This window comes from Rhamphochromis sp. 'chilingali' (assembly GCF_963969265.1).
Source record: "Rhamphochromis sp. 'chilingali' genome assembly, chromosome: 8".
Lineage (NCBI taxonomy): Eukaryota > Metazoa > Chordata > Actinopteri > Cichliformes > Cichlidae > Rhamphochromis > Rhamphochromis sp. 'chilingali'.
In genome coordinates this window covers 15,914,681-15,933,676 of record NC_137935.1, presented here as the reverse complement: position 1 = coordinate 15,933,676, position 18,996 = coordinate 15,914,681, and the positions used below count along the sequence as shown (strand labels likewise).

General features: G+C 42.7%; 1 protein-coding gene across 3 annotated transcripts in view; it reads right to left on the bottom strand.

Annotated features, from left to right (window-relative positions):
* schip1 (schwannomin interacting protein 1) overlaps nt 1-18,996 on the bottom strand; it is a 239,999-nt gene that overhangs the window by 34,814 nt on the left and 186,189 nt on the right. The window contains exons 1-2 of one of the 3 annotated variants that reach the window (XM_080889900.1): nt 7,391-7,935; nt 3,814-4,590 (exon numbers count right to left, since the gene is read on the bottom strand). In XM_080889900.1, coding sequence (XP_080746026.1) covers nt 3,814-4,590; nt 7,391-7,399 — 786 coding nt within the window. In that variant the 5' untranslated portion in view covers nt 7,400-7,935. Of the gene's footprint in view, nt 1-3,813; nt 4,591-6,357; nt 6,730-7,390; nt 7,936-18,996 lie in introns of those variants that run through there. The other 2 variants (XM_080889899.1, XM_080889898.1) reach the window with 2 other exon arrangements.

The following is an 18,996-nucleotide window of genomic DNA, read 5'->3' as shown; positions in this document are numbered from 1 at the left end:
TCGTTAAGTTGTTAGTGGAGGCTGGCGAATGGTTCAACTGCTGAACTTGTACATAAACACAGAGTGCAAAAAGAGAAAAAGAGAAAGCGATCTCTTTCTTTGCTCTTTTCTCTAACCTCTCTCTGATTCCTCCACATTCTTTTATTTTCCACGGCCCTTGAGTGCTTTTCTGGGGCAAAGCACTCCACAGTTGTACAGTTTCATCTGGCTTGTGGCCTTTTTACTCTTTATATGGTGTGCCTGAGCGACACTTGCGATACAAGGTTCTGTTCATCACCCTATTACTTCTTCCGACAGCTGGGGAGGAGCAAAGGTGAATCATCACATCTGTCCTAAGATAACTGTTGGCAATATGTAATCTCACACATACTGATAGTTATGCAGTAATGAGCCATTTATGATTACGTTATCAACGATTTAGAAGCGAACTGTAGCAATTTTCTTGGGAATTTACATAAGGATGGAGCACATTCACAGGACATATTATTAAGTTCAATTCAATTTTAATTATATAGTGCAACATCACAACAGCAGTTACCTCAAAGTGCTTTATGTTGTAAGGCAAAGACCCTACAGTAATATGGGGGGGAGGGGAGGGGGGGGGGGGGCATGGCAGGCTGAGGGTTAGGGGAGACAGATTCCAAAAACAACTTTCTGTTACAGCTTTCCAAACTCAGTGTCAAGTATTCAAATCAGGATGTTGCTAAAGTAAAACATAGACTGGTTTTCCTTGAGTTGACAAAATGCTGTGAAACATATGAAGTAAATGCCTCAGCCTTATCATGACGGTGTGTGTGTGTGTGTGTGTGTGTGTGTGTGTGTGTGTGTGTGTGTGTGTGTGTGTGTGTGTGTGTGCGTGTGTGCGTGTGTGTGTGTGTGTGAGAGAGAGAGCATGCTCGCACTTTTAAGCTTGTGCAGGTGTCAGCACAGGTCCTATATTTTTTTCTTTTTTGCCAGTTTGCCCGTGGGGTGTTTTCAAATTGTGTGAGTAAGTCTGGGTGTGTGCACTCTGAGATTGAAAAAGAACTAGCCTGTAGACACAGATTTAATACTTCTCCAGCACGTACCTCAGAAAACACACAGGCAAATTTCTGCATGCGGATAACCATACATGTAGCCCGAGCCCATTTCTGCTTTTTTAACCTCAAGTCCGGATAGGAAGACTAATGTTATCATTCACCTTTCAGGAGTGCAGAGCTAAATGCAGGGTTAGAGGTAATTTACCCCCGGTGTACTTGAGGTCCCTGCGGAGCCCTCTTTGCCACGTGCCTCCAGATTTAATTAGAAACAACTTTTGAAAAATCCACCGGGCCCCTCATCACCATGAATTCTCCGGACGCCACGCCTGTAGCCCAAAGGCAGACGCTGAGATTACAGGAGCCAAAAGCCACACCCTAAGTAAACACACCTGCAACAACAAGACTTAATACAAAATAAAGTGGAAATAAAACAACGTGCTCAATAACTGTAGCTTTTCATGGCATAGAACACAGTGCAGCCATCACATTTTCCATAAATCTACGGCTTAGTAGTAGCTAATACAACTATTCAGCTGTAATTTTCTACCAGAAAAGCAAAGACACTGAGAACTGAGCAGGATAAATTTGCAGAAAAGCCTTCTATGTGTCCAGTCTGGTGCACTCAGTGCACCATTGATTTTACTGACACTTGAATGTTTTCCGCATTTCTTTACATATATAGAAGCAAAACTCAGTTCTGTTACTACAGCACATTAACTAACCCAGTCTTCAGACACAAAGTGACCGCTACAGATTATTAGTTGTGGACTTTACTGCGTCCCAGTCTTTTTCTGAAGGCTTAGATGCTTTTGAAGCTCAAGTGAAGCATGAATATCTCCATCCCACTGGACCTCCAGCGACATACCAGACAGACCCACCCCTGTGTGCACCAGCTGATGCACTGGTTCACTGGTGGGTTCTGCTTGACAGGACGACTAAATATTTAACAACATTTTAAAAGCACCAGTCTCTCTGTTCTTCCGAGTGTTGGCCAAGACCAGCAGGTTTCAGAATTAAGAGATCTGAACAACCCCAGACACAGAAATAAACCGAAGATATCTTTTGGGAGTGTCAAATTTGCACTTGACTCCTTTTTTTTGCTTGCTAACAGAGTCTGGCCTTTACTGTATATGGAAGCTTGGAGATACAATGAAAGATTAAAGGAACCAAACCATCAAATTATTATTAGTTTTTAATGAATGTGGTCAAATCTGATGGGTATAGTTCTGCAGAAATAGCAAAAGCAGAGTGGGATTGTCCAGGATATATTATTTTATATCTCCTGCCTTTTCCAGTGTTTCACTTCTGCTCCCTGCTCTGGTGGGATTACAACACTAATTCCAATTTCTTATCTAGAGCACTGAAATCTGAGGCCCGGTTTTTCTCAGGCTTTTCCTGGAGAGATAGTTGGATGTTGTGTCACTATCATCATCAAGACCACTTGATCTCTTATCTACTACTCCGAGCCTCGATGCACTCATATCTAAGGCACAAGCAAAGATCAAAATGTCTGAGGAGCATATGCATGATTTCATGTGCTTGTGCAGCTGCATGGAGAAAGTAGTAGCTACATGTGGACACAGAGGCCCTCTTTTGAGAGATTTTCCTCCACCCGGGTCAATTATATCACAGCCCACTGCCTGAGGGGATCGAGAGACAGGGAGAGAGAGGGAGCAGATTTTTCCCATTCTAAGGAGGTGATCGTCCACTTTAAGCTGGACAGCAGGTAATGAACATTGACACAAATGTGGCCCTGAACTGCCCGGTCCTCCTCCTGTCCTTTTATTCCCTCTTTCCTTCCGCTCATCCCCCACTTCTCCCGCTGCATTCCTGACATGCCTCAGGGAGACAGAGAGGGCCTCCAGGAGAGACAAACAAAGACGCACAACACACACGACACACTCACAATAGCACTAGGTTGCAGCCATTATGTGTGCGCATCGGGGGAAAATGCCTTGGTGCTTGCACATCAATAGAGAACACCAATCCAGCCTTTTCATTTGCCCTCACTTAGTTTTACTCTGTGACAACTGGCGATGGAGCTCTAGCAGCTCTAAACAATTTTTTCCCACTCCCACCCTAAATATTTTAAAGTTACACCCTTTTGGACCCATAAACTGACAACAAACCATGAAGCTCTGGCTGAGACTGTGATTTAAACTGAGTAATGCAATAAATTAGTAAGTGAATCATGACAGCCTCTCCTGCTGGTGCTGCTGGTGAGGCATGAAAGGCCTACGGCACCTCTCTGCTTAATGTCAACGCAACACTGACCTCTTCTGGTAGAAACACTACATGGCCACAACTGTTTTATTTTTTTAGAACTTGTAGAAATTAGGTTAGACAGACGTAACTCTCTAAGGTCAGCAACAAATCGTTGTTACAATGCTGTCAGGACTCATCAGTATGAACTCTTAGTCGTAGATCTATAGTTTTAAAGTTGTCTCAGCTAAATCTGTGTACTTCTTGGACATCCAGTTGAATCTGAAGTAAGATGAACTGAAACCCTGTTGCTTTGCTGCCCCACTTCATTTCCTTCCAGCTGTACAGACTTCCATAATGGATAGGAGCTGGGCCACATAGCTTAGCGCTACATTAGCTGACTAATCTCTCGACCTTCCTCCAGCTAACCTGACCTCATGTTTCCTGGGTCCGTCTGACACAGATAACTGCTGGATTACAGCTGCCCATCGGTGCACTATGTTTGATGACCTCTGACACACATAGATAAAAGAGGACAAAATCTCAACTCCCAAAAATAACATACAAAAAAGAAAAATCCTTGCACACTCACTGAGGTGTAGTTGGTCTTGCCCATGTTGTGGTTCTGGTTTTGGTTGAGGTTATGGTTCTCCTGCTCTCTGCACTGCAGCCCAGCCAGGTGTCTCTCCAGGGCTGCCCAGTCCATGGTGGGCAGAGGCTCTTCTTCTACCCCTTCCTCTTCTCTGTATCCTCGCATTATCCCCACAGTCCCCACACTTCCTCCTCCTCCACCACTGCCTCCGCCACTGCTGCGACTCCCCCTGCCTTGACTGGTGCTCCGGTGGCTGGACTTAGGAGTCCCCGTGCCTGCCTGCGGTGTGCCAGGAGATTGGGGCTGGTTGTTCCTAGGCAAAATCAGATTGCCGTTTTGCTTCAGTTCATCGGGGACGGCTGCGGATGACGTGGCGGTGCGTCCGCTGGGGGCCGGTAAGGGCGGGATGGTCTTGACATCCTGGAATTCTTCAGCAAGGCTGCGACTGTTCACTGTCTTCCTGTAGCCTTCACCAGCACTGTCAGCACTCACAATGCCTTCTCTGCCGTCCCCCTCACCAGAGGGCTGTGGAGAGGTATAGTCCTCTCCATACTCACTCTCCCACTCTTCTATCACCTTCTTCTTATACTCTTGGTAGTCCTCATCTTCCTCATAGTCCTCTAAGGTAACCAGGTCCAGAGAGGGGGAGGATTTGTAGTCCTCTAAAGTAGCCAGGTCAAGAGAAGGGGAGCAAGGTGTGACCTTGTTGGAGTTGGACTCTGAGCTGGAGCGACTGGATGCGTCACTCCCCAGGTCCATGCCATCCTCCCTATAATCCTGTAATGAAAAAAGAAGAGACAGAGAAAGAGATTTAGGACTGGGGAGACAGTACCCTAAAGAAAAATGTGGTACAGGGAACATGGGCCATGTTGTTGGTCTGACAGAATCAGTGAAATGACATAAAAAAAAAGGAGGCGTCAAAAAGAATTTAGGGAAGTGTGTAGACTTAGATTAGTCACACGGGTATTGTGGTTTGAGTCGGGCAACCACAAAAACTTCCTGTCCTGCAGGGAACTTCCTTTCTGCACAACATTTTGCAGTCACTGTCTCTTTTGTACTTGTTTTCCTCTCGCCTTAAATTCGCAGTGCTCTGGACTCTCCTACTCTTGCTTGTTTGCCTAACAGATAATCCCATTCCTTTTACATTCCTGTACATTGTTAAATGTGTATGCGTTAATGGCTTGACACACATAGACACAGCGAAGGCAGAGTCTGTGCGGCCAGAGATCTCAGAATAATAAATGCTGCCATTCCCTCCTACGTCTGCTAAGCTCCACAGGGACAAAACAGTGAGGAGCTGAGAGTGAGTGACAACGACATGTCAGTACACAACACACCAAACTGTGACACGAACAGATGAGTCTGGAGCGGATCTCTAACCTTGACTGCGATGCTCCCGCAGCGCCCCAGTCTCCACCTGACTGATTAGTTCCCAGCTAATGAAAACGTCGACGGTGTTTACAGCCGTCCACAAATCTCAACTTGACCTGAGCCTTCTCTCACAGAGTTAGTCTTGTCTCTAAAGGAGCACATTATCATGGAGCCTCAACACTTTTAAAGCATAATGAAAAGCAAAGCGCACCAAAATCTCTCCCAGGGCAAAGAGAAATTAACGACACATTCCTACGCGACCGCATTATGAGCTGAAATTAATTATGAAGATTGCTGATTACTGGTTTAGACCACAAGGACTTGCAGTAGTTTTGCCTCTTGCAGAAGACAAATGAGAGAGAAATGTTAACACAGTATTATCTTAATGACAAAAAGCTTTCTTGAGACATGGCCACTGGATCACACCTGTGCAGACACCAGGCATCACAACACCATGCAGAAAATATCTACACTGGGGGGGGGGGGGGGGGAATGTGACTCAGCATCTTAGAGACTAGATATAAAAAGTGCTGATGTGGTGTAGAAAAATAAAGCCTCCCTCCGCTGAGGACGTTGCATTTCTGCGTGAAATACTAACAGGTCAAAGAGAATAGGAGAGGAGCTGCTGCAGGGATGCTGTCTGCACCAGATACAGGAGTGGGGACACAAAATATAAGATTTTTGTCATGAAGCACAGCAGGTGGTTCTTACCTAGTTAGAGCAATGTTATGAAAGAAAACTTTGGTTGTGTAGTGCATAGCCACTGAGGTGTTGAGACCTTCAGTTTGACTGGAAGGAGAGCAAATTTAGTATTAATTCCCTGCGTGATGAACAAGTTCAGCACAAGAACGTCTCATTAGTTTCATTTCCCAGACAGTAACAACATGTAACATCCCATAATCAGTTTCCTGGCATGAAAAGCTCCAGGAGCTTCTTTGTGTTTACAAATGAAGGGGGAGGACTTAAGGGCGCACGACACTATACCTGCGCTCTTGTGGGCTAATGCTATAGTAATTGATTAGAGCCGTTTTTAGCAGCCCAGTGCGCCATCCGTCACTGTTATGAGATTGTAAAACACAGTGTAACATTTAGGCTTGGAAATGTAGCAAGGCTGTTCGTATTTTCGGATTCGTGATCAGTTTATCAGGAGCTTACAGAAGACAACAACCTTACCGGCTTGCTCATGAAAAGCCTCACCAGGCTTTCATTTTGGTTTCGCCACCCTTTATAAGTAAAGAAATAGATTCAGGAACTGGGTGGGCTTTCCTCCCCAGCGTGGAAAGACCGCTAAGCAGAAGCAGAGTAGCCTATATCCAAGCTACGATCGCGTTTCAAAATCTCGGTCACCAATCCTTTTCTTCAAGTGTTAATTCTCATTTCCTGTAGCCTCCAAACACCGCCGGGTGTCTGCGCGTTAACGCGTCGATACACGACGGTCACGAGAGCCCGATTAAAAATAATTTAATCATGTAAAGTATTTAGAGAAAATAGAATAGAGAAAGAGGCGGAAGGCGCTGTATGAGGGCAGACTGGGGCTGCTAAAGCTGATCCGCCGTGGGATTAAGCGAGCGCAGGCAGACTATAGGCTGGATTCGGCCAACAAAATACGGGAATACATGCAAATTGACAGCTGCACCTATTCCCCTCCATCCCGCAGCAGCCGGGCGGGCGTTTGGGTGTTCGGGGTGGGTGTGGGGGCTGGCCTTTTAATTTATGCCAAAGACTACTCTCACAACTCTGTCGGTCGTTTCCAAAGGGGCATCATCGCATACGCCCAGTCTTTTGCGTGCGTCGAGCTCAGACCAAGTGACATTTCTCCACGCGTGGCAGCCGCACGATTACATCTGGCAACATATTTATTGAAACAGAAACACCGACTGGAACAAGACAGCACTCACGTCATAAGAAATAAATAAATAAAGGCAACCCGCATGTGTTTCTTCAATTTGCACAGTCATTCATAGGCTACTCAAATGATGTAATGTTCCCAAAAAAGTCCCAGGAGGAACCCGATGCCCCCGGCAACAGCGGTGACAGAAACGCCCAGATATCACACAATCACACCGCGGATGTCACCCGCTACTGTGACCAAGCTGACCCCTACTCAGTACCACCATTATCGGTCAAAATTAAAGCCGAAGCCGGGAGATGAGCTAAAAGTAGTCTCGATGCAACATCACTGTCATTTAAACGAATCCATACTCACTGTCATCATCTTTGCAGCTTCCCTTCCACGTCTCAAGACATGGTAAAGTGTAAAATCCCAGCTGTTAGACAACGGCGACGGTGCTGACTCGCTTTACAGCAGCTTTATTCTAAGGGCGGGTGGCGGTGGGGCTGGTTTCGCTGGAGAAATTACAGACAGCCGGCGGATAATTCAGTACAGTCATCGCAACTGAGTGTGTAGTCTACCCACAGAGGAGAGAGCCGGAGTCTGAGACCTCACAGAAAATACAAACAATAACGCGGATGTCTTTAAATCCCAGCAGGTCAACGCTGCTTTCTCTCCTCTTCTTCCCGGCGCGCAGAGATGCCCAGCCGACAGTTTAGCCAGCGCTCTCTCGCTCCCACGTCAGCCGGGAAATAAATAGCCTGTGAGTAAAAGTGCGTCCCCTTACACTGTGGGTTTGCGCACGTTATAGAAATTCCACACAACGTTTATTGCCCAGTTATTACTCAGAAACAAGACTTAAAAACTAAGCGCACTACAAGCATGCCGCTGCTCCCCGACAGACACAGATCTTATATTTGTGGAGACTCTCTCTCTCTCCCTCCCTATTTAAGTCTGTCGCAGCCTGCCACTCTGAGGAGTGACGACGGAAAAACACAACTAAAGCCCAACCTTCTGCACCCACTGACCTTGCAAATGGTCGTAAGAAAGAGAGTGAGCGAGATGGAGAGATATAAAAAGGAGGAAACTATCTAGGTGAATTATTAAACATACTTCTGGTGTTGTGAATATAGAATAGTTTCAGACTTGTTTTAGAGCCCTTATAAAACTCAAGGATATCAAGAACACCCCCCACACCCTGTTGTTACATCTTCTATTTGGCTTCAAACATTTACAGCAAAGACTGCCATTTTCATCTTACACTGAATTACCATTTTAATGGTACACCTAGTGCAATCCAATGCAACAGCCCGGCAATAAATCCAACCTCGTGAAGGTTATAACATTCAGTTTGTGTTGAGATCATGCCACACAGGGGAGTATTCAGGTGATTTACACTAAAGTCTGCATAGCCCCACAGCCAGAGAGCCACGCAAAACGTGTTTAAAAGGCCATTAAAGGTATAAGCAAAGTCAAAACACACTGTAATAACAGCACTTTTACTGTAAAAATAAATAGTTATTCAGCTACAGCACAAAAGTGCAAGCTGACTACCAAACACTTGATTGCATATGGCTATGCTGCACTACGGGAATCCTCAGGTATGCTCACATCTATACAGCTTTTCCAAACAAGAGAAAATATTCAGTGAATGGCAGTTCTTTTATTGGGGTCAGAGGTCAGAGAAGATGTGATAGGAAGGCAACAGCAACTCAACCATTCATTACAAGCAAGGTATGCAGGAGAGCATCCTCGAACACAGATGTGCAACTTTGAAGCAGATGGGCAGCAGAAGACCACACCGAGTCCAACTCCTCTCAGTTAAGAACAGGAAACTGAAGCTTTGATTCATATCGGCTCAACAAAATTGGACAGTAGAAGATTGGAAAAATGTTGCCTGGTCTGATGAGACTCTGCACTGCAGCATGTAGATGGTTAGGTCAGAATTTGGCTTAAACAACATGGAAGCGTTGATCCATCCCGCTTTGTATCAACGGTTCGGGCTGCTAATGGTGATGAAATGGTGCGGGGAATGTTTCCTTGGCACATCTTGGGCTCCTAAGTATCAGCAGGATAACGTGCCATCTTAAACTGGTTTCTTGGACATGAAATGAAGTTCACTGCACTCAAATGGTCTCCACAGTCACTGGATCTCAGTCCAGTAGAGCACCTTTAGGATGTGGTGGAATGCGAGAGTCACGTCATGGATGTAGAGCCAATAAATTTGCAGCAACTGTGTGAAGTTGTTGTGCCAATATGGACCAAAATCTCAGAAGAATGTTTCCAGCACCTTGTTGAATATATGCCATGAAGAATTAAGGCATTGAATGTGTTTTGGGCTGTTGGATAGACAAAGAAAAAAATCAGTGGCAGCTCTATTTTCCTGGGCAATCACATTTTCAAGAAAAAAAATCATCAGTAATGAAAATAATTGTTACTTACAACTCTAAATTGCACTAAATCATATAATTAACGACATCAGTCAGATGGATGTAAGACAACTTTCCACTGTGATTGCAGCAGATGCTCACTTCTTTTTTGGCATGTATTAATCTGTATTAATGTTTATTTTATTTTAATTGATTTACTTTTTTCCTTCGTAGGGACGGCTTTGATTGTATGAAGTCACTAAACCAGTCAAATGAGTTGTCACACACACACACACACACACACACACACACACACACACACACACACACACACACACACACACACACACACACACACACACACACACAGATGTCAGCTGCGGTGTCAGAGCTGAAGAGGGGTTAACACCAACTTGGCATGATATCTCCATGTTGCATTCTGTTTCTTCTTGCAGCAGCTGGTAATTTACATAGCACGAAATCGAGATCAAGCTAAATGTCAATGATAACCCAATCTCAACCACCGCAGGAGTAAAATGCAGTCCAAAGCTTTTTTATAATGAGTGTTTTGATTAGAGGCTGTTCTGTGTCTCTCGAGTGGTAAGCCAAACATCTGAAAATATAAAAGCACTACAGCAATGATGTTGAGAATCTCTCAGTCCCTCACAGCTTTAGCCTTTCTGCACGGCCAGCTGGGCTCTGCAGAGATTTGTAGTTTTTTTTGAAGGATGGGAGCTGTCTTCCGATATGGTGCGTTGCATATATAATAGTAGCACAAAGGAGTTCATCCATATAATAAGAGAGCAGTACTTCAAAGACCCCTGGCTGAGCCTGTCCTTACACTGCAGTAGGGACAGCACTAGTAGGGATCTCCCTAAAGAGGAGACAGCAGGAGTCCTGCCTATTGGTACCACTCCATTCCCCACTGCTGCTTTCAACTCTCTTATCAGCCCTTCCACTCCACCCCTCTGCATTTCCTCCCTAATTCCCCAAACATTAATCGGTCATAGTCAAGTAAAATGAAGAGTTGTAGAGTTAACTCAGAGCCTGTAAGGCGGATAAACTGCTTTGGGGGGGTTGGGGTTATCCTGTAGAGAATTTGAAGACTGTAAGTTCACATGCTCACCAGGCAATTAATTTATCATTAATTTGTCAACAGGAGGGCAGCATTGTTTAGGTCACTCTTGCACTCACGCAGGCACACACAGGCACACACAGTTTGCTGTCTTTGAAGTTTCCATTCCTCTTTAGCGTCAAAGACTCTAAAAACAGTTTTGACATGGCATCCTACCCTTCAGTGGGTTGTTCCACAAAACAATAAAAGCAGCAACAAGCTCAGAGCCAGGAGGGCCAGATGAAGACGTCCATGATCTGTCAGATCAAAGCTCTGTGATGCATGTCCTCATCACACCTGGCAAAAAAAGATGCCTTTTTTTCTGTACTTTTGATTGAGGGGGTGGTCAAAGATAGTTCACCATGCAACACTTCCATCGCCTCAGATCATTCATTCCTCCCACTCTTGTTTTTCCCTCCTCTACTTTACTAAGAAGCAGAGGTGCGGTGCCTGTCAAACTGCCGGTCACCCAGCTTTACCAATCACCGAGGGGCAGGAACACGTGGAAAAACAGCCCATTCTAGATCTACAGTATCTGGGAAAGCTTTGCTCTATCTGCCAGCCTACCAGTCCATCCGTAGCAGATATCTGGCAGGAATCACAGAAGGCCCATTACTGACAGAGAGATAAGGCTGGAGAAAAGAATGCCCCTCAGATAATACTGAAAAGTCAGGCAACATCTTCCTCTGCTTATATCTGTCTCACAGGCATTTAAAAAACAGGGAGCTCCTGACAGTCAGCGAGAAATTGAACCTGTCTCTGGCTTGTCAGGAACTCACTGACTCCAGTGGAGAGACACCAAAAGTGACCTTGGAGGATTCTCTCTTCTCCCTCTCACTTCCTTCTTTTCGGGGACTGAGAAAGGGAGTTCACCCTGAAATCAAACTCTGACTGAGCCAGCTGACAGAAAATGAAGCATCAGAAACATGACTGTGGTACAACCTGCAGATGGGAAATGTCCTGCCTGGTTATGAGTAACACGGGGCAAAAAGAGGCCAGACACTCAACACACAGTTCTTTCACAGTGTCATGTCTTTTTTAGGTGAAGAAGACACAATCCTGGCTGTCATGAAATCTTTATACTTCCCTCATACCCTGTCCACACTTCTACTACCCACTTAAAGCTTTTGTGTCAAGAAGTTGTGCTCTTTACTACGGTGAGTACATATGCAGATTTCTACCCATACTTCGGGCTATGTTGTTACCTCCTCCTCAAAACTGTAACTATATAAAAACATTAGCAGCTCAGCTTAGGTTGCTAGTGGAAACTGTTGAAAACAAAGGCAACTTGAAGCAAGTAAGTGTAAGCAGTCTTCAGTAAAACACATCTAGCAAGGCCATTATCATTGCACAGCTTCTCTTCAAAACACACTGCTCTCTGTCACAGGGAATAAGTTGTGACATTTACACAGAAACTGCATAGCAGTATAAAATGATAACAATGAAAAAACAGGAAATGTTATAAATAACTATAGCTCTATGAATAGTGACTGTGCATCACAAATAAATGAACAAATATGAGCAAAGTCACGTAGGAGAATATAATCAAACATGCAAGAACACAGCAAAAATTGTAAATGTTTAAGACTTCAATATTTCCAAACTGCTGCAGCTCCCTAAGAGTGTCTATTAACACATCCAAAGTAAAATGTTCTTTGGTGTTGGCGTCATTTGAGTGAGTTTATAAAATTAGCTCAACTTGTTAGAGATCTCATTACACTCAAATTCAATTTTTTGGTCACACCAGCAGCGATGAGTCTGTTTGTCAACTGCAGGAGGAAGGAAACAATGTGCAACACTCGTATGTAGTTGGGTGGATTCGTGGAAGCTGCCCATACCCCAACATCATAACAGCTGGACAATGACGCACTATTTTCGAGACACTAAATTATAGGTTATCACTTAACAAGGCACGGGCAGACATATAATGACATACACTGCAAGCCTAACTCAAACCTTAACCAGCAGGTGAGCAGACCTTTGGTGGGCACACCCGCCAGAAGTCTACTGGGCACTGCTCACATTGTTTTTAAAATGGTTTTGAAGTTAAAGAAGGAACCCCTGCAAAGCCTGAAATATTTTATTACTAAATTTGAACATGTTTGAAAAAGTGTTAAAATAACTCCACGAGCAGCTGCTGTAATACGATGACTGGGCAGCCTTTAAGCTTAAAGGAGCTTGATTTGAATCCATCCCAGACCAATTCCTGTATGTCATCCCCGTCTCTCTACTCTCCTGTCTCCTTTTATCCATCTTATCCCCCCAAAAAATGAACTTTAATTCAACACTGGACACAAATTTCAATATAAACCTAAATATTGTGTCAAATGTAATAAAAAATACATAATAAATTACAAAACACTGATGTGATGTGTTACTTTTGAGGCATACTCCTATTCAAATTACAGTTCAATTCTGCAATATAAATAAAAAGCGTTTCAGACTAAATTGTCTGGAAAATCAGTTAAAAACCTATTAACAAAAGAAAACAACAAGACCAGAATATCTCCAGTACACGCTAAATCTGATCATTCAAAATATAAGCATCACATTATTGTAAAAGTTATATAATAATATTATTTTTTCTTTACAGAACCTAAATTACAAAATGTATTAGGCAGGCAACAAAAGGAGCAGATAATAAAATAACATGTATTCCATACATGCTACATCACAATGAAGCGTTAAACTCTCCCGTGCAGTTCTAATACACCCCAAGTCATTAAAGGACGAGTTATTTACACCGTTATTCATTTTAATACATCAAAAGCCTCTGAGTACATACATCTTTTTGCCACATTTCCTGCAACATGCACACAAAGTACCACACAAAGCAGTTTGTGCCCTGAGACAGCAGCGGCAGGATGCAGACTGTGTGATGATGAATAGTGATGTCAGGTGGCAACAATAGAGGTTGGATCCGTAACTGGCCGACTGACCCACTGTTCTAAATAGAATGGGTGGCCAAACCATTGAGCCTGGCCATCAATCTCCTTCCCAAACACAATGATGATTTACTCCATTCAAATTACTGGGGGACTGAAAGAAAAAAGTCTGTGTGTGTGTGTGTGTCTGTGAATTTCTGGGTGTTCTTTATTTCCCAGGAAACTATATGTAAGTGTGTGTATGTGTGCTGTGAGGCATAGCCCTGCACTTCGTATTGTGTTTCTGAAATGGTGTTTACACAATCTGTCGAACCCCGATGCCCGTGTCTGACTGCAGCGCTAATACCTGACTGTAATATATTGATCTTCCCTCCTATACTGTATATCCAACCAACAATTTCACTTGCTAACGAAGTGTGAAATGAATTGTGAGAGCAACATCTTGTCCAACGTACATACAAGCACTCACAGCTATTAGATTCATTTAAATGGGAAGCACGTCAGGTTCCAGTCTGCAGTGTAGCATGTGCAGTGTGGACAAACTGAGACCAAATTTGTTTAATCTAGCTTGGTTTATAGGATAAATGGCTCGCTCACAGTGGTAGACAGTGTTTTGCACAGCTTAGCATTCATAAAGAAGCTTTAAATCCAAACTAGCAATTACAGAAAAGACCAGAATATGTGCATATGGCCATAACCATAAAGAGAGATTGGGTGGGAACTCAGACAGTGATAAATGTGAGGAAGGAAGAGTATATAGTGTTACAGAGGGGGAGGAGGAAGACAATTACAGAGATGTAGATGTTGAGGAAGATGAGAATGTCTCTAATGATAATCACTGGCGAAATCAGAATGATTACAGCCATGCTTGTGCTGATGAAAATGATAGTTTCTAACACCATAGTTATCAGTGAGAGGATGATCACGATAACAAACATGATTCATCAAAACCAATACGGTTGGCATACATCTAAACAGCTACAAAGTAAAACTAGAAGCCTGCTAAATCTAGTCAAAGATCGTTATGCTGCAGGGAAGCAAATTTCAGACGTAACCTCCCCAGGGGGACTGCGACCAGCAGAGTTGGAAAAAGTCATCCAAGTCATTAATGAAGTTATGACCATAGTCACCGCTGTGGCAAAAGATCTTAATCGCTTGCAAGAGTCGAGGACCGAGACCTGCTCCCGACCTATTTAGTTGACGGCGCACTAATGCTAATTAGAGTGAAAGAAGCAAAGGTTTGTAATCTGATCAATTAGCTCAGCCAGGGGAGGCGTCCTGTGGGGCCGTGGAAAGACTCGGGCTCAGGACTGTGGAGAACATTTTCCTGAATGCCACAGAAGACACTTGAAGGTTTGCATGACGGTCCTAATGCTCTCACTCCTCTTTACTTTTCCCCAAAACACACTCAGCTCTCTTCTTCTCTTTCTGCAACATGGCAGAAAACATCCACGACAATTTAAGAGTCAGATTATAGAGACAGAGACTCTGAAACTATGTCAGGTCCCAATCCTCAGTCTCTTTCGCTCACTCGCTCTCTGATGCCGCCTGGCACCCCTACTCTGTGGTTTCTGCGCCCTGTCAGCAATACAGCCAGACAGAGATATGCATCCACACTGCCCTGTGCCCATCTCCACGCTGTGCAGTGCGCATATGTCCACACAATTTACTGCCCACACCAAATTCAATCACTTCTCTGGTGTTTTGTGCAGGCCTCGCACCTGCTGTTCCCAACCTCCTCTCATAAACGAATAAACATCCAGAGATTGGAGAGGAAGAGAGAGGAGAGGCAGCGGGAGGTGATTTAAGGAGCAAATTAAACTAGGAAGGACTGAATGAGCTGGAAAAAGAAAGGAAATAGGTTGATGGGTGATATGACAAAAGGAGGCTATTCTATTCTTTGCAGTGAATCTTTTTCACCCAGTCGAAAACAGGCCATGTATTTCACACTAGTCTGCAGGTTTTAGAACCAGTCTGGCACTAAAATGAGCACTGATGACCTTCAGCTTATACCCTTTGAATGCATCCAAAGTGTTCTTAAGGTCAGCTATACTTAATTAGAAAGTTGCAGTAATACATGAATGGTACACTGTCTAAATTGGTTATTGATGTCTCCCAGAATCATTCGTAATAACAGAAAAATACCACAACTAATAGTAAACGTATATATCACTGTTATAAGATATATAAGAACCACAGGAAGGCAGAATTGGGGATCCAATGACACAGGCCCAGTCCTGTTTGTATACTACTTGACAGAGGCAGTAACTGGCAGAGCTGCAATCACTGATTGAAATGAAATACACTGTATCAGCGTGAGATGTGCCTTCATGACAAAGAAGAAGAACAGCAGCTGTAGTGTCCTTGCTATACTGTCTTGTCTTGAGGTGGCAGCAGGTGGCTCTGGGATTTCAATACATCTGACAGGTCGCTGATGTAACTTACTCTGCAGTGTGAAGTATTATCTTAAGAGCTTTAAACTTTAAAGGTTCAAATAAATGGGTAAACATTGTGTTTTTAACATTTGCGAAACCTTCAGCGAGACCAAATGCAACCTATTTTATCTGGCATGACCGATCAATTATCACCCAGACATTTACATTAGTTTAAAGTACCCTCTATAAAAGCAGTATTTCCAAAATGTTTTTTCAACAACAAAAATAAGAAAAATTATGCATTTTAAAATTTTAGACAAAATAAAAGTTGACACAAAAGTGTCAACAAACACAGGAAGGTGTTTTTTCTGCATAAATCATATTTGTTTAACCCGGTTCTGTCTAAAATGTATACCAGAGTCCATCCACACACGAATTCCAAGAATCCTTGCGGTAATTAAAGCAGGTAATTAAGTACTTTGTCTAAACCCCAAAGTTCACAAATTAATGACACACTGAATGATTCTAAAATTTTATCAGCATTAAGACAAATATCTGTGCTTGAGTGCTAATTGCCTCTCAGCAGTCCTTTAAACACAGATTCCCCTTTTCTCTTTTTTGATTTTAGTCAAAAAAAGGAAGTTTTTAGACAAATATATAATTTTTGTAGTTTTGCCTCTGCACATCACCACACTGATCAAGCGAGATACGATTAAAGTGGAGACTTTCAGCAGTCCTTGTTTTGCATATATCATTTTCCAAGGTTCAAAAGTAATCGGATAATTAACTGATGAGCAATTAACTGATAAATTAAGTAGATAAAAGATCTAGAGTTAATGCCAAGCGTTGGGCTTGAAGTTTTGGACTTTTCACTGGAACTCTCTGTATGAGGCCCAAAGAGATGTTGATGCAAGTGATGGAGGCCATCACTGAAAAAAAACAAACTTTTGGAGAAACAGCAAAAACTGAAGCAGACCGATTTAGAATCGTTCTTAAAAAGAAGGAAGACACTGATCAGCAGAAGAGTGAGTGAGTGATAGCAGAATTATTCCCACAGTTAAATGAAACAACTTCACAATATCCAATCAAATGAGCAGTCTTGAGGAGGTAGGCGAAGTCTACAGTCAAGAGACACCTTTATGGATGTAAATACAGAGGGTTGCAAGGTGCAAACCACTGGTTACACTAAAGAATAAGAGGTCAGATTAGACTCTGAGCCTCCACATTAATGGAAAAGAATTCTTTAGACAGAAACCAATATGATCTTGTGCCAGAAGGATGGACAGAGAAAAGTGCAGCAAAGGAGAGAAACGGCTCATGATCCAAAGCCTTCCACATTATCTGTCAAAACTGGTGAAGGCAGCATTATAGCATGAGCATGTATAGGTGCTTTTGGAACTGGGTCAGTAGTAATTACTGATGAGGTGATTGCTGATAGAAGAGGCAGGATGAATTGTGAAGTGTACAGGACTATACTCACTGATGAGACTCAACCAAACGTGCTTCACAGCACACATGGATAATAACCCAAAGCAGAGTGTAAAAGCAACCCAAGAGTTTCTCAAGGCAAAGATGTGATATTCTTCAATGGCCAAGACTGTCACCTGATCTAAGCTCAACAGAGGATGTTTTTCAGTTACCCACAGGCAATTCCAAGACTAACAAACAAGCAGCAACCAAAGGTAGCAGCAGTAAAGGCCTGACAGACCATCTCCAAGGAAGAGAGAGCATTTGGTGATGTCCATGAGTCCAGGATTTTGGGGCAATCAGTGACTGCAAAGGATTTTCATTTAAGCATTAAAAACAATCCTGATATGTTAGCTAGTCCAGTTACTTCTGAGCCTCTGAAAATGGGAGGCTAGGTATAAAAATAACTTTATTTCCTCAACAGTCTGTTCCAATTTTTTATTAAACTCCTAGAATGAAGCTGAAAGTCTGCACTTAAACAGACCTTGAATGTTTGATTTGAAATCCACTGTTGTGGTGTATCAGTGTTCAAATACTGTGTATCGGGTAAAACCAAAAGCAGTCTTTACATTTAATTTAACTATCAGCCTCTTCAACAGACAAGCTGCAATCTTGGGCCTCTTTGTTTATTACCGTAATTACAGAGAAGAGCCATGTGTTTCCCAGTGACTCGGATGGTTAAGTCTTATTCTGATGCATATGCTGCAGGGCATCATGCCTTTCATACTTTTTACATATTAATAGTTTGTGTCCTTAAAAGTCTTCTTCAAGTTGTTGTAGGAGAACATTGGCATTTGGACGATACAAATCCTGGTACTCATTTTCAATAACATTCCTAACTGGACTTCATTTCCATCTTCTAAGTCTCGTAATTGCAATGACGTCTGGCTTTGATAAAGGGGATTGGTTTAATTTTTCTCTTATCATGTCTTGCCAAAATTTAATTGATTTTTGTTTAATATATTATTTTTGTTTGGGGAGCATTGCTTCTGTGTATATTCTTTCACTTGATAGCTTATCTCATTATTTTTCCAAATTCCTAAAAGCATGCAAATCAAAATGATTACCCTTAGCCTATTAGTGTGCACAAACTCATTTACGTCTTCCCTGCTCCTTCTCCCCCAAAGCAGCATTAGATATCCATGTAATGGCTCTCTAATGATTGGTTTTCGTCCCGTGAAGGATAATGGGGTCAAATTTTCCTTCAATATTTTAATCTAAAATTTCACCACAGTTAACGGTAACTTAGTTTGTCTTTATGTTATAAATGCTATGAGAGCTTCCTTAAACTGCACTTTTGAGGATCTTTAACACATTTTTTTCTTATAATCTAATCTTAGTTTCAGAAATTTGAAAAAAATTTGTGAAATACATACGAAGTTTAAACTTATACTGAGCTGTCCATTATTCAGCATCTGTGAATGGATGTATTTTGACATTTTTAAAAACGGTAGTCAGCAGGCTTTTTTGATGTAATAAGCTTTCTTCCCCACAGGAGATCATAGATTTTCAAAAAAAGGAGAGTATTGCACAGCTAATGGTCCATATCATCACTCCACACTTACTGTACAGCATTTATGGTAAATGGATTGCATTTATACAGCACTTTTCTTATCTTACTGACCAATCAAACCACTTAGCATTACAAGTCACTTATCGAACTGACAGCTGCAGTTTCACTTCTTTCATGTCTTTGGCACAAACATGTGGATCATCAAGGATGAGATTTCTAAACCGGAGCTGTTGGAGCCTCTGGTGCTGCTGGCCAACA